At 37.0% G+C, this 13,390-nt stretch overlaps 2 protein-coding genes across 2 annotated transcripts; both read left to right on the top strand.

Annotated features, from left to right (window-relative positions):
* Window positions 1-8,569: 8,569 nt before the first annotated feature.
* On the top strand, window positions 8,570-9,134 carry LOC110624334 (basic blue protein). Its single transcript, XM_021769433.2, has 2 exons — window positions 8,570-8,747; window positions 8,905-9,134. The coding sequence occupies exons 1-2, from the start codon at window positions 8,570-8,572 to the stop codon at window positions 9,132-9,134; spliced, it is 408 nt and encodes a 135-aa protein (XP_021625125.1).
* Window positions 9,135-12,129: 2,995 nt separating this feature from the next.
* LOC110624333 (basic blue protein) lies at window positions 12,130-12,628 on the top strand. Its single transcript, XM_021769432.1, has 2 exons — window positions 12,130-12,301; window positions 12,408-12,628. Exons 1-2 carry the CDS (start codon window positions 12,130-12,132, stop codon window positions 12,626-12,628), a joined length of 393 nt encoding a protein of 130 aa, XP_021625124.1.
* Window positions 12,629-13,390: the final 762 nt, after the last annotated feature.

Raw genomic sequence — 13,390 nt, 5'->3', positions numbered from 1 at the left:
CTGAAACTCTACTTGCTTTCTGCGGATGTCTGCATAACTCTTCTGTCTGCTTGTAGCCGTCTTGATTCTTTCTCTGATTAAGGGTACCACCCTGCTGGTGATCTCTACCAACTCAGGCCCTGCCAAGGCCTTTTCTCCAACTTCTTCCCAGCAAACAGGCGACCTGCACTTCCTTCCATATAAAGCTTCATATGGAGCCATCCCGATGCTAGCATGATGGCTGTTATTGTAGGCAAACTCCACCAAAGGTAGATGCTGCCTCCAAGAACCGCCAAAGTCCAGCACGCACATTCTTAGCATATCTTCTATGGTCTGGATGGTCCTCTCTGACTGTCCGTCTGTCTGTGGATGGAAGGCAGTACTGAAATCCAATCTAGTACCCATGGCATTCTGCAGACTCCGCCAAAACCTGGAGGTGAACTGGGGCCCTCTATCTGACACTATAGAAATAGGAACCCCATGCAGTCTGACTATCTCATCAACGTACACCTGCGTCAACTTGTCCACAGAATAGCCACTCCTAACAGGGATGAAGTGAGCAGATTTAGTGAGTCTGTCCACAATCACCCATATGGAGTCCAATCTGTTGGACGTTGCCGGTAACCCCACTACGAAGTCCATAGCTATATTCTCCCATTTCCATTCTGGAATAGGTAGCGGGTTAAGCATTCCAGCCGGCTTCTGATGTTCCAGCTTCACCCTCTGACACACTTCGCAGGCTGACACAAACTGTGCCACTTCTTTCTTCATAGCTGGCCACCAATAAACCTTTTTCAGATCCTGATACATCTTGGTGGCCCCGAGGTGAATGATGTATCTTGCATTATGAGCCTCTCTCATAATGTCTCCTTTTAGCCCTATGTCATCTGGTACACATAAACGACTCCCATAGCGGAGGATCCCCTTATTGTCGAATCTGAACTCGCTGTCTTTGCCTGACTGAACAGTCCTGGCAATCTTCACTAACTCTGGGTCCTCATGCTGTTTCTGAGCCACCTGCTCCAGAAACACGGGTGTCACTCTCATCTGAGCAACCAAAGCACCTGTACCAGACAACTCCAACTGTAGACCTTCATCAATGAGCTTGTAAAATTCCTTCACCACTGGTCTCCTCTCTGCCGTGATGTGGGATAGACTGCCTAGTGACTTCCGGCTTAGGGCATCTGCCACGACATTCGCCCTACCCGGATGATACTGAATCTTGCAATCATAGTCACTCAGCAGCTCCACCCATCTTCTCTGTCTCAAGTTCAAATCTCTTTGACTCAGGATGTACTGCAGGCTTTTATGATCTGTAAAGATCTCACATTTTACCCCATAGAGGTAGTGCCTCCACATCTTGAGTGCAAAGATTACTGCTGCCATCTCAAGGTCATGTGTGGGGTAATTCAACTCATGCTTCTTTAGCTGCCTAGAAGCATAAGCAATCACCCTTTTATTATGCATAAGCACACAACCCAGTCCCACTCGGGATGCATCACAGAAAACCGTGAAGTCCTCATCACTAGATGGCAGAGCTAACACTGGTGCTGAAGTTAACCTCTTCTTAAGCTCTTCAAAACTCTCTTCGCACTGGTCGGTCCACAGAAACTTCTGATTCTTCCTGGTTAGTCTGGTCAGAGGAGCTGCTATTTTTGAGAAGTCCTGAACGAACCTCCTGTAGTAACCTGCCAAACCCAAGAAACTCCTGATCTCTGTCACTGAAGTGGGTCTAGGCCAGTTAGCCACAGTTTCTGTCTTCTTGGGGTCCACCTCTATCCCATTCTCTGACACTACATGCCCCAAGAACGAAATGATCCTCAGCCAGAACTCACACTTAGAGAACTTGGCATACAAGCCATGTTTCCTCAAGGTCTGTAGAACCAACCTCAGATGATGGGCATGCTCCTCTGCATTCCTGGAATACACTAAGATATCATCTATGAAGACAATAACAAAGTGATCCAGGTATTGACTAAACACTCTATTCATGAGATCCATGAATGCTGTAGGGGCGTTGGTTAACCCGAACGACATTACAAGGAACTCAAAATGTCCATATCTGGTCCTGAAAGCCGTCTTTGGCACATCCTCATCTCTGATCCTCAGCTGGTGGTACCTAGATCTCAGATCTATTTTGGAGAAACAACCCGCTCCTGCTAGCTGGTCGAATAGATCGTCGATTCTTGGCAAAGGGTACTTGTTCTTGGTAGTGACTTTGTTCAACTGCCTGTAGTCGATACAAAGTCTAAGGGATCCATCCTTCTTTCTCACAAATAAAACTGGAGCACCCCAGGGTGAGGTACTCGGTCGGATGAAGCCCTTATCTACCAGCTCCTGTAACTGCTCCTTTAACTCTTTCAATTCTGCTGGTGCCATCCTGTAGGGAGGGATAGAGATCGGTCGGGTTCCAGGCATCAGTTCTATCTCGAACTCTATCTCCCTAGCAGGTGGTAAACCTAGCAGCTCGTCTGGGAACACATCTAAGAACTCTCTAACCACTGGCACCGAGGCGGTTTCTCTAACCTGACTGCTAAGCTCTCTCACATGAGCCAAATACCCCTGACATCCCCTCCTGAGCAACCTACGAGCCTGAAGAGCTGATATCAGACCTCTAGGTGTACCCCTCCTGTCTCCTCTTAAGACAACCTCAGACCCATCCTGACCTCTGAACCTGACTACCTTGTCCCTGCAGTCCAAGGTAGCACCATGGGTAGATAACCAGTCCATCCCTAGAATGACGTCAAAATCTGTCAAATCTAGAACCACTAGGTCAGCGGACAAGCATCTTCCCTCAACAAACACAGGACTACACTGGCAGACTGACTCTGCCACTGATGGATCACACTTGGGTCCACTGACCCAGAGAGGACACTCTAACCCAGAAGTCATCAGACCCAACCTCCCCACGGCTCTCGGAGCAATAAAAGAATGAGATGCACCAGGTCCATCAAGGCATACACATCTGAACAACCAATGATTAAGTTACCTGCCACTACTGTGTTAGATGCATCTGCCTCTTGCTATGTCATTGTGAAGATCCGTGCTGGAGCTGATGGACCTTCACCTCTGAAACCCGCTGAAGAAGAGGCTGCCCCTCTCCCTCTGCCTCTGCCACTGGCCTGAGTCATGGCTGGAGCTGCTGGCTGCGCTACACTGCCTGAGGCTGTCTGCTGGGACTGAGCCATCGGGACTGCTCTTGGACATTCTCGAGCCATATGCCCCTCCTGACCACATCTGAAGCAGGCATTCGTCCCAAACCGACATACTCCCTTGTGTGGCCTACCATACTTCGCACAAACTGCATTATCCGCACCAGAGCTTGAGTCACTTCCAAATCCCAGACTAGACTTAACCTTGTTCCAGAACTTATTCTTCTTACCCTTGGGCTTACCCCATCTCTTACTGCCTGAAGTTGCTGCACTCAAGATAGAGGGATCTAACCTTCCCCCACCTGGAGTTTTAGAACCAGAAGGCTGTGCCACTGTCTGCTTAACTATCCCCTGAATGATGGCACTGGCCTCCATTTTCCTAGCCATATCTACTATGGCATGGAAGCTCTCCCTGTCCACGGACTGAATCAAGGAGGAATACCTGGAATGAAGTTTCATGACATACCTCCTTGACTTCTTCGAATCTGTATCCAGACTCTGCCCAGCAAAAGGCAACAGCTCCAAGAATCTGTCGGTGTACTCCTCTACACTCATATCCTCTGTCTGCCTCAACTGTTCAAACTCTATCATCTTCAGCTCCCTTGAACTATCGGGGAAAGCCCATCCTGCAAACTCGTTTGCAAACTCTTCCCACGACATGTTGTCGACTCTCGGGTTCACATAATTCTTGAACCACTCTCGTGCCTTCTTGCACTTAAGCGTGAACCCAGCCATCTGAATGGCTCTACTGTCATCAGCTCCAATCTCCTCTGTGATCACTTTAACCCTTTCGAGATACACAAATGGGTCATCCCCTTTTTCATACTGAGGAGCACCCAATTTCATGTAGTCAGTCATCTTAACCTTGCTCCCACTGGTCGAGCTAGGTCTAGATGGCTGAACAACTGGGGCTGCTGGTTCTGTAGGTGGTGGAGGTGGTGCAACATTTTCTGAGGTAGGGTTTTCTGGATTTGGATAGTAAGGTGGAGGTGGATACATTGGGTATTGTGAATATGGTGGGTAGTATGGTGGGTATGGCATCTGTGTGGGATAAGGGGTGAAGCTAGGGTAATCCGATGTGCCTCCCATCGAATACCCGGGATGTTGTGAGAAGTGTGGGTAGTGGGGTGGCTGAACAAATCCCGTGGCCTAGTGCCTCCTTGGGACTGTCCCATACCTTCTTCTGACATGCTAACTCCCAAACTGCCATCCCTCCTCTGCTCTACATCCATATCATCCCCCATGTCCTCTGACGCTCCTCCCTGAACTGTTCCTCTGACTGATCTGCTCCTACCCAGATCCAGAGACCTTCTAGGGTCTCTTACTGCTCTGTCTCTGCTAGACCTACTAGACATTGCCCTAGGCAATGCTGGAGGACGGGCGCTCATGCCCTCATCCTCAGGTGGCACTCCAGTCAATCGACGAGTTCCTCTCATCCTGTTTTCTAAAAAATAGTACACAACACATAAACATTAGCATCATATGGTTCATGTGGGCACGCATGAACCCGCATCACACATCATAGCATATCATTAATGCACATGCATATAATCATGGCATTTCACATCATCATGTAAGACAGGACTCCATATCCTATCCTAGTGGACATGATCTTTCCTATTGTGCTTGACCTTCTATCACATCTATGAGCCCGACACTCTAGGTCCGACCATATGAACCTAGTGCTCTGATACCATTCTGTAACGACCCGAAAATCGGACCGCTATCGGCGCTAGGATCCAGATCGGCTTAAGGCCGCCGGGACCCGTAGCAAGCCTGACATGAAACCTGTAAACCTGTATAATCCCATACATGATCAACAACATGCATAAAAATTAAAACTTTTCTTTCCATACACATCAACCAAACTCAACCTGAGCATATACGTTAACATAACATTGATCCCTCTGTGGGATCTCATCAGTGCCCCCAATGGGTGACATAACCTGTGCTGAGTTGGTTTGCATAAACGACATAAAATATCCAAGATCATGTATTAAAAGGGATAACGACATTCTATGGTCAAGCACACCTCTAATATCCATAAACATCATTACATAACTATACTGTACTTTTACATTACATCATTCTACGATTTGTCATGTCCACATTCTATCTATTACATAAACAAGCTTTACTCTAACCGACCTCCTCTTCTATCTTGTACCTGCAAGCCTAGGGGTAAAAGGGAGAGGGGTGAGCTAAAAGCCCAGTGAGTAGAACTATGAAACATATTAACACTATGCTCTATGAAATGCATCATAACACAGACAATTCACATAAGGGTTGGGTGAACTTGTCACCAATTAGTCCAAGCTAACTCTGTGCCTGGCCGTAGCATGGGGTCCTGGTCTTCCTGTCATACATACATTACTTACCATTATCCCAGGGCCTCCTCTGGGCTCCTGGTCTTCGAGTCCCATAACCGTGCCAGGCCGTAGAATGGGGTCCTGGTCTTTCCTTACTCTGTGCCAGGCCGTAGAATGGGGTCCTGGTCTTCCTGTCATGGACTAATTGGGTCATCCAACATTCACCCACATCAACAACAATCGATGCAATGCGACATATTCGTGAAAACTAATGCAATCATCCTATTGCATAATCATGATGCATGAAACGTGATAAAACATTTAATTTCTTAATTTAAAAGATTAAGTTTAGTTCCACTCACCTCTGGCTGACTCTGCTAACACCGAAGCAGCTGAACTCACTGCTGGGGTCCTCGGTTCCTCGGGTCCAAACCTACACAGGTGGACTCAAATGAGGGACCAAACATACCTGAACATAACTATAAACTACTCCCCAAAAACCCCCTAAAACATCATGGAACAACCATAGAAAAACATGCAAAGGAGGCCTGGACAGGGCACTTTCGGCGGCAGGTTCGGCGGCCGAAAGTCCCTCCAGAGCCGAAAGTCAGGCAGGTTCGGCGGCACCTTCGGCGGCCGAAACTCCCAGACAGAGACGAAACTCATGCATGTTCGGCGGCACTTTCGGCGGCCAAAACTGCCAGACAGAGACGAAAGTCTCCTTTCGGGGGCAAGCTTCGGCAGCCGAAAGGCTGCCTCCCCAGCCATGTTCGGCGGCCGAAAGTCCTTCGGCTGCCGAACCTGGTTTCTGCCAAAGGGCAGAAACTTGGCTCCCTTTGCACATTTCGCCTCCAAACCTTACAAACATGCATCAAACCTATTCTACAACACACAAACACAAGCATACATGTTCCTAGGGGCCTCAAAACAACATAAACCCCATCTACAACACATCAAGCATCCACATTGCTCAAGAACATACATTAAACCCATAAACATAACCATAACCTAAACATGCATTCTACCCTCATAGATCTACTTAAAACTTACTTTAAACATGCAATGAGCTTAAGATCGGCTCTTACCTCTTGAAGATCGAGAGAGAGACGACCTAAAACTCGGAGGTGGGAGAGAGTGGGTTCTTGAACCTCCAAGCTCCAAAACTTTGCTCAAAAGCTCAAATCTTCAAAACAAAGTTAAAACAAATGAAAAATCTTGAAAGATCTAGAGGAAAACATCAAAGATAGGTGAGGGACGGCGGAGAGCTCACCTTGGCCGAAAATGGGGAAAAAGCTCGCCCGTTTTCGGCTAAGGGACCCTTTTATAGTGGCTGGCCAGACCACGTTCGGGGGCCGAATGTGCCTCCGCATGCATGCCATGTTCGGCCGCCGAACTTGAGGTTCGGCGGCCGAACCTGGACTTCCCTCACTTATGCTTTCGGGGGCCTAAAGCACACCCGCAACGCATGCATGTTCGGCGGCCGAACTTGAGTTTTCCTCCAATGCTATTTTCATGCAAAAACTCATTTTCTTTCATGCTTAAAACATAAAACACATTAAAACATTTTATAAAAACATGGTTTTTACCCTACTAGAGGCTTCCGACATCCGAGATTCCACCGGACGGTAGGAATTCCGATACCGGAGTCTAGCCGGGTATTACAGAGAGTATATTTCAATATGGTGTTTCTGGTTTTTCGGAAGGTAATGGTACGCCGAAAATTGTTGAAATTTTAGCTCTTCGTTACTGTTTGCTCTTTACGACGGAATTTTTGCCTTTTAATGGTTGTATTCTTATGGACTGTTTGCAAGTGATTCAATCTTTTCAGTCTCCACATTTAGACATTTCTGAATTGGGTGTGATTTTGAATGATTGTAAATTTTTGTTAAACTCTAGAACTGATATTTCTGTTACATAGGTTCGTCGTCATACCACTCTAACTGCTCATACTTTGACTAGAGAATCTATTAGGTATAGTCGTCTCTCTGTTTGGGATAATATTCCTTTTTATTTGATGAAATTTTATTAATACAACTAGTAGTTTTACTTTAAAAAAAAAAAAGACGGACGTTATTTAAGTTAATTTAGCTTATTTAAAGCATTTATTGTTTTGTAAATGTTTTATTTCAATTAATATAAATAATTGCCTTTTAACATAATTTCTACCTTATACTTCAATTTATATAAATAATTATTTCAATTTAAGAAATAACTAGAAAATGTAAAAAATAATTAATTAATGTTTTAATAATGAATAGCATTTAGTAGGAGGTTAATTTTAAAAACTTAAATAAAATTACATTAATGCGTATTATTTTAATAATAAATATTAAAATTATTATTTAATTATAAATTATTAATTTAAAAAATATATTAACTCTTTTTCTTATTGATTATTATATTTTTAAGTTACATATTTTTTTGCCAAAACTAGAAAATATACCGTAGAAAATATATTATAAGGATAATATATAATTATACTTTACCAAACTTGTAGGATCAGCAGTATTCGGTTTAAATTAAAAAAGTCAATCGAATTAAATTAATTTAAAATTTTAATTTGATTTTTTATTCATTTCGATTCAGCTTGGTTTTTAATTTTAAAAATTTCAATTATTTCGATTCGATTCGATTTTGATTAAAAAATATTAAAAAAATTGAACCGAATCAATTAGTGATAATAATATATTATTTTCAATAATACTGTTTAATTAGATCATATTAAAATAAAAAAAATTTAATTAAATTTTAAAATATTAAAAATAAAATATAAAAAATAAAAAATTTATTAAAAATTTAAACCGATTAAACCGAATCGAATTGAACTGAATCAAATCGATTCGATTCGAATTTTAATCAAAATCGATTCGATTTAATTTTTATAAATACCAAAATTTTAATTTTTAATTTATTCAATTCGGTTCGATTTTGACTGAACCAATCGAATATTTAGACCTACATCCATGTAACTGTCCAAAAGTTTTATATGGTAAATATATCTTATATAGATTAATTTTAAAAACATTCGCTAATATGTGTTGTAATATTTACATTACTTCCATATTTATATAATTAAATGAGATATTCATAGAAAAAAAAATTATTTTCTTTTCCTTTTCAAAGGTGGCCATGGCAAGGGGAGGTCAAATTCTTGGAATTTTGGTGGTATTTCCTGTGCTTCTGCTGCTTAATTTCAAGACCACTGAAGCAGCCACCTACGTTGTTGGAGGTGATATTGGCTGGAGTCCAAACGCCAACGTGCAAGCTTGGGCTCAAAAACACAGATTTTTTGCTGATGACACACTAGGTATGTATCAATTACATTTTTTTTAAAAAAATATTTAATAAATAAATTATAAACTCAGTTTCTTTTTTAATAAATACCCATTAACAAATTAAATTACTAAAAATTTTCATTTTTCTCAAGTTTTAAAAATGATTTGAATATGTGTATGTTCATGCAGTGTTCAACTATGATTCAGAACTGTACGACGTGGTGGTAGTGGATCAAGGGAAGTACGAGAAATGCACATATTCTCCAGATGATCTACTTCTTGATACAGGAAATGATAAAATTCAACTTACTTCAGGACCAAATTATTTCATTACTAGTGATAAAGCTGTTTGTCAAAAGGGTATGAAATTGGCTGTTAATGCCTCGCCTCCGCCCCGGCGCAAGCTATCGCTACATTGAGAACGGCAGAAAATCAACCGCTGCTGCCACCGCTGCAGTGGCAGCGACAGATGATTAATGACAAACTATGTATGAAATTTGTGGGATTTTCAGAAATCAAATGAATCCCATTTGTTTTTAAATAAATCAAATGAATCAAGAATTACATAAATCTTCATGTGTGTTTGTCCACTAATGCATCATAGGTAGTCTATAGATTTATTTTGGTGGCCGTCGGACTTTGTACGCTTTGAGATGATATTGAGTTCTGAAAAAGAATACAGGCTCAAAGTACATCAGGCCGTTCTCAAGCGGATCAGCTCAATATTGCGAACCCCAGTCCACTAACATGAAGCAGGCCGGACTGACCATGCACCCGAAAATAGCCCAATAAGGTGACATGATAAGAGATAAGAAAGTTGGTCCAGTTTGTAGCTCTATCAGTACACGTGCCGAGATACCAAACAGCTACTTAAGAGAGGGGATATGCTGACATACGAGTCTGAGTGATAAGAACGGCACTGTAAGAGGGGCAGTTATGCGTCATAAAACAGAAAAGGAAAAGGAATAAAGGGGAGAAAAGTAATCTTTCTATATACATCATAAATTTTATTTTCTGAATTTCAGAACATCAAATTTAAAAAATATTTGATAGAAAAAATATTTTAAATAATTATGTATAAATTATTTTTTAAATTTTTACCTAAAAAAAATTCTTTCATTTTAAATATAAATATGGGGAAAAAATAAAATAAGCACAAGGCATTAATAGGTTGATGAAGTTTTTAAAATTTTCATACATCTAATTATCAATTAGTGATTTCTAAGTTATTCTAAAAAAAAGTATATAAATTGTTCCATATTTGAAATTAAAAAATTTATAAGAATTTAATTTAAATGAATTTTTTTTAAAAAAAATCATGTTTGAAATAAAAAGAATTTAATTCATTATAATTTCTAAAAAATCTATTTTAAAATATAAAATCATATATAATTGTATAAAAATTCAAATGAGTTATTTGTAAATAATTTATTTCAAATATGCTATAAGTCTGAAAACATTCATTTTTAATATTCTTATGCAACCAAAGAAATTTGATGTCATTGAGATCAGATGTGAAGGGTAACTAGAAAAACCATTCACTTATAGAATGAATTAAAAGTAAATTGAAAATTATACGATTAAAATATCTTTATATTTTATAAAATTAATTTTTTAAAAATTTTTTAAGTAAAAAATTTATTAATATGTATTAAATATTTATATTATTTAATTTATATAATTTTAATATAGTTTTTTAATAAATTATTAAGTAATTTAATTTTATAAAATAAAAAATATTTTATTCGAGTGATTTTAATATACAAATAAATTAATAAATATTTTAATATACAAATAAATTAATATATTGTTCCTATAAGTGTTATTGAATATATTAAATTTTTAACCTTTTTCTAAATTTTTTTTATTTTTTATTTTATTATACCAAACATTGGAAAAATTAATTAATGGATAATTGTTTTTTTTTGAAAGCAATTAATGGATAATTGTTAACTTTATTTTAAATATTGAACCAAACATCATGATTTTATTTTAAGGCTAACTATTATTCCATAAAAAATACACTACTAATTATTAATTTTATTTTGTTAATCTAATAGCAAGTGTATTCTTAATCTGAAATTGATACAGTTTTTAATTAAAAAATTAATAAAATATTATCCATATATATAGTATTTTAATTTTTAAATATTAACTGTTTACATAAATTAATTTATACACTCTAATTTGAATACTAAATGATATTATTGATATTATATTGATGAGATGATCGGAACTGTATTGTGATTGGTTATTGATATTATATTGACGAAATGATCGGAACTGTATTGTGATTGGTTAAAATATGCAAAAAAGAAAACGTGAGGTGGTGGTGAATGTCCACAATAACTACTCCGACACTCAAATAAGTGTTTTGATGAATAGACAAAATATAATAAATTATTGAGAGTTTTAGTGTTTTAAAATAGTATACACTTTTTTGTGATTTTTTTTTATATTGTAAGATATAGAGATAAATATGATATGTCTGCTTAATCAGGGATATTACTAGTCAATAGGGAATTCCGCAATCACAGATGTAATAGACATATGTTAGACTGTATTCGATAACAGTAATTTCATATTAAAACTCGCCTTATTGAAAAAATAATGAGTTTTTTTGTAATGATTTAGGTGTTAAAGTGTTCAAATTTTTCCTTCCTCATGCGGATTAGTATATTTTACATGTCTTGCCACATGTTCCTTCTTAATAATGCTTACGATTTGTTTTGATAGACTATCTTGTATTTTCGGTAATTTTTTTTTTAATTTGATGGCATTATTTACAGAAATTTTTTTAGAGGATTCTGTTATTTGGAAAATTTAGGTAAGATTTAATTTCCTTAAGGAAATTCGAGAATAAAAATGTATTTACCTTCTTTGTTTTAGTAAAAAAATCAATTTTTTTACGTTATAAAAGAACATAATTTTAGTGCAGGTCAAAATTTCATTAAAATTCCATCACTAATAATGTCATAGCATAGCGACGGATAAATAATTAATTTTGTAGCTAATCATCATATTTAGAAATTATTGTCTACCGTTAACAATGAATTAGCTACATATTATAAATTTGTAATCATTGCCAAAGGTCTTTTTAAAAAAAAATTAATTTCCATTTTTATTGTTTCATAACTAATTTAATTAATAAAAATCAGATGTAATCTTTCCATTTTATAATCAATATCTATATCTTAATTAATTAGCATCTCAATTTCATAGTTCATATCTTTTTTGATATCTTATTCAATAAAAGTTAATATGAAAAAAAAAAAAGAAAATTAAGAAACATAATCAATTCTTCCTTCCACCAATAGTATTTAAAGAGGCCAAACTATGGATATCATCCACACCCAATTTCAATATTAATCTTCAAAGCAAAAAGTAGTTTTCTTTCTTTTTTCCTTTGAAGAAATGGCCATGGCAAGAGAAGGTGGAATCCTTGCAATTTTGATGCTTCTGCTACCTTGTTTCGAGACCACTCAGTCAACTACCTACAAGGTTGGAGGTGATGAGGGTTGGAGTCCAACCATTAGCATGGAAGCTTGGTCCTTACAATACAAGTTTTATGCTGGTGACAAACTTGGTATGTATCAATTATATTAGAATTTAAATTATTTTTTAAAAAATACCCAATAATTAATTTATTATTATTATTATTTTAATGAAGAGTTTGGTATGTGTATATGCAGTATTCGACTATGATGAACAGTTGTACAGTGTGAACTTGGTGGATAAAAAAGGGTATGAGACATGCACAGTTACTAAGAATGCTAAAACCTTTGAATCGGGACATGAGGAAATTTCTCTTGCTTTTGGACCAAATTACATCATAGATGGTAATCCTGAAAATTGTGTGAATAGTATGAAACTTTCAATCAATGCCACCGCTCGTCCACCACAACGGCTGTGAAAACTCAACGGCCGGCTACTATGAAGAATTAGAAAGATCAGACACTATTCATATGAATTTTGTGTAGTAATTGATATACATCTCAAGTAATACAGAAATAAAACAAGAGTTTGTTTGTTAGACTTATGCTTTGGTTTTCATAATATATTTCTATTTTAAAGCATATTTTACTGTCTCTTGTTTTTTATATATCCATTGATGTGAATAATTTATTTTAATTAATATAAATAATTATTTCTGCTAGCAATCGGTCGATTTGATATTAAAATGAATCGAATTGAATAAATAAAAAATTAAAATTTAATTAATTGTGAAAATCAAATCGAACTGCTTTGATAAAAAATTAAATCGAATCAAACTTATCTAATTCAGTTCGGTTTGATCGTTTTAAATTTTTAAATTTTTTATCTTTTTCACTTTATTTTTAATATTTTAAAATTTAATTAAAATATTTTAACTTAATATAATTTAATCTCTATTAAAAATAATACACTATTATCACTAATCGGTTTAATTTAATTTTTTTGATTTTTTTTAATTAAAATCAAATCGAATTAAAGTAACTAAAATTTTTAAAATTAAAAACCGAACTAAAATAAATAAAAAATTAAATTAAATTTTTAAATTAATTCGTTTCGATAAATTTTTTAGATTTGAACCGAATATGATCACCGGTGGCTATTTAAAAAGAGAGAATGTTAATTATTTCAGTTAATTTAGAATAATTAAAGCATTTTTTTTGTTTTTTTCAATTGATGTAAA

This window comes from Manihot esculenta, chromosome 10, assembly GCF_001659605.2.
Source record: "Manihot esculenta cultivar AM560-2 chromosome 10, M.esculenta_v8, whole genome shotgun sequence".
NCBI classification, from domain to species: domain Eukaryota; kingdom Viridiplantae; phylum Streptophyta; class Magnoliopsida; order Malpighiales; family Euphorbiaceae; genus Manihot; species Manihot esculenta.
Note: the sequence above shows the minus strand (reverse complement) of the source record. Positions and strands in the feature narration are given on the sequence as shown.

Bases quoted from the DNA above. Each gene is read 5' to 3' on its own strand.
- LOC110624333 (XM_021769432.1), top strand. From the start codon at position 12,130: ATGGCCATGGCAAGAGAAGGTGGAATCCTTGCAATTTTGATGCTTCTG. The intron at 12,302-12,407 runs GTATGTATCAAT...GTGTATATGCAG, and splicing joins TTATGCTGGTGACAAACTTG to TATTCGACTATGATGAACAG.
- LOC110624334 (XM_021769433.2), top strand. From the start codon at position 8,570: ATGGCAAGGGGAGGTCAAATTCTTGGAATTTTGGTGGTATTTCCTGTG. The intron at 8,748-8,904 runs GTATGTATCAAT...ATGTTCATGCAG, and splicing joins TTTTGCTGATGACACACTAG to TGTTCAACTATGATTCAGAA.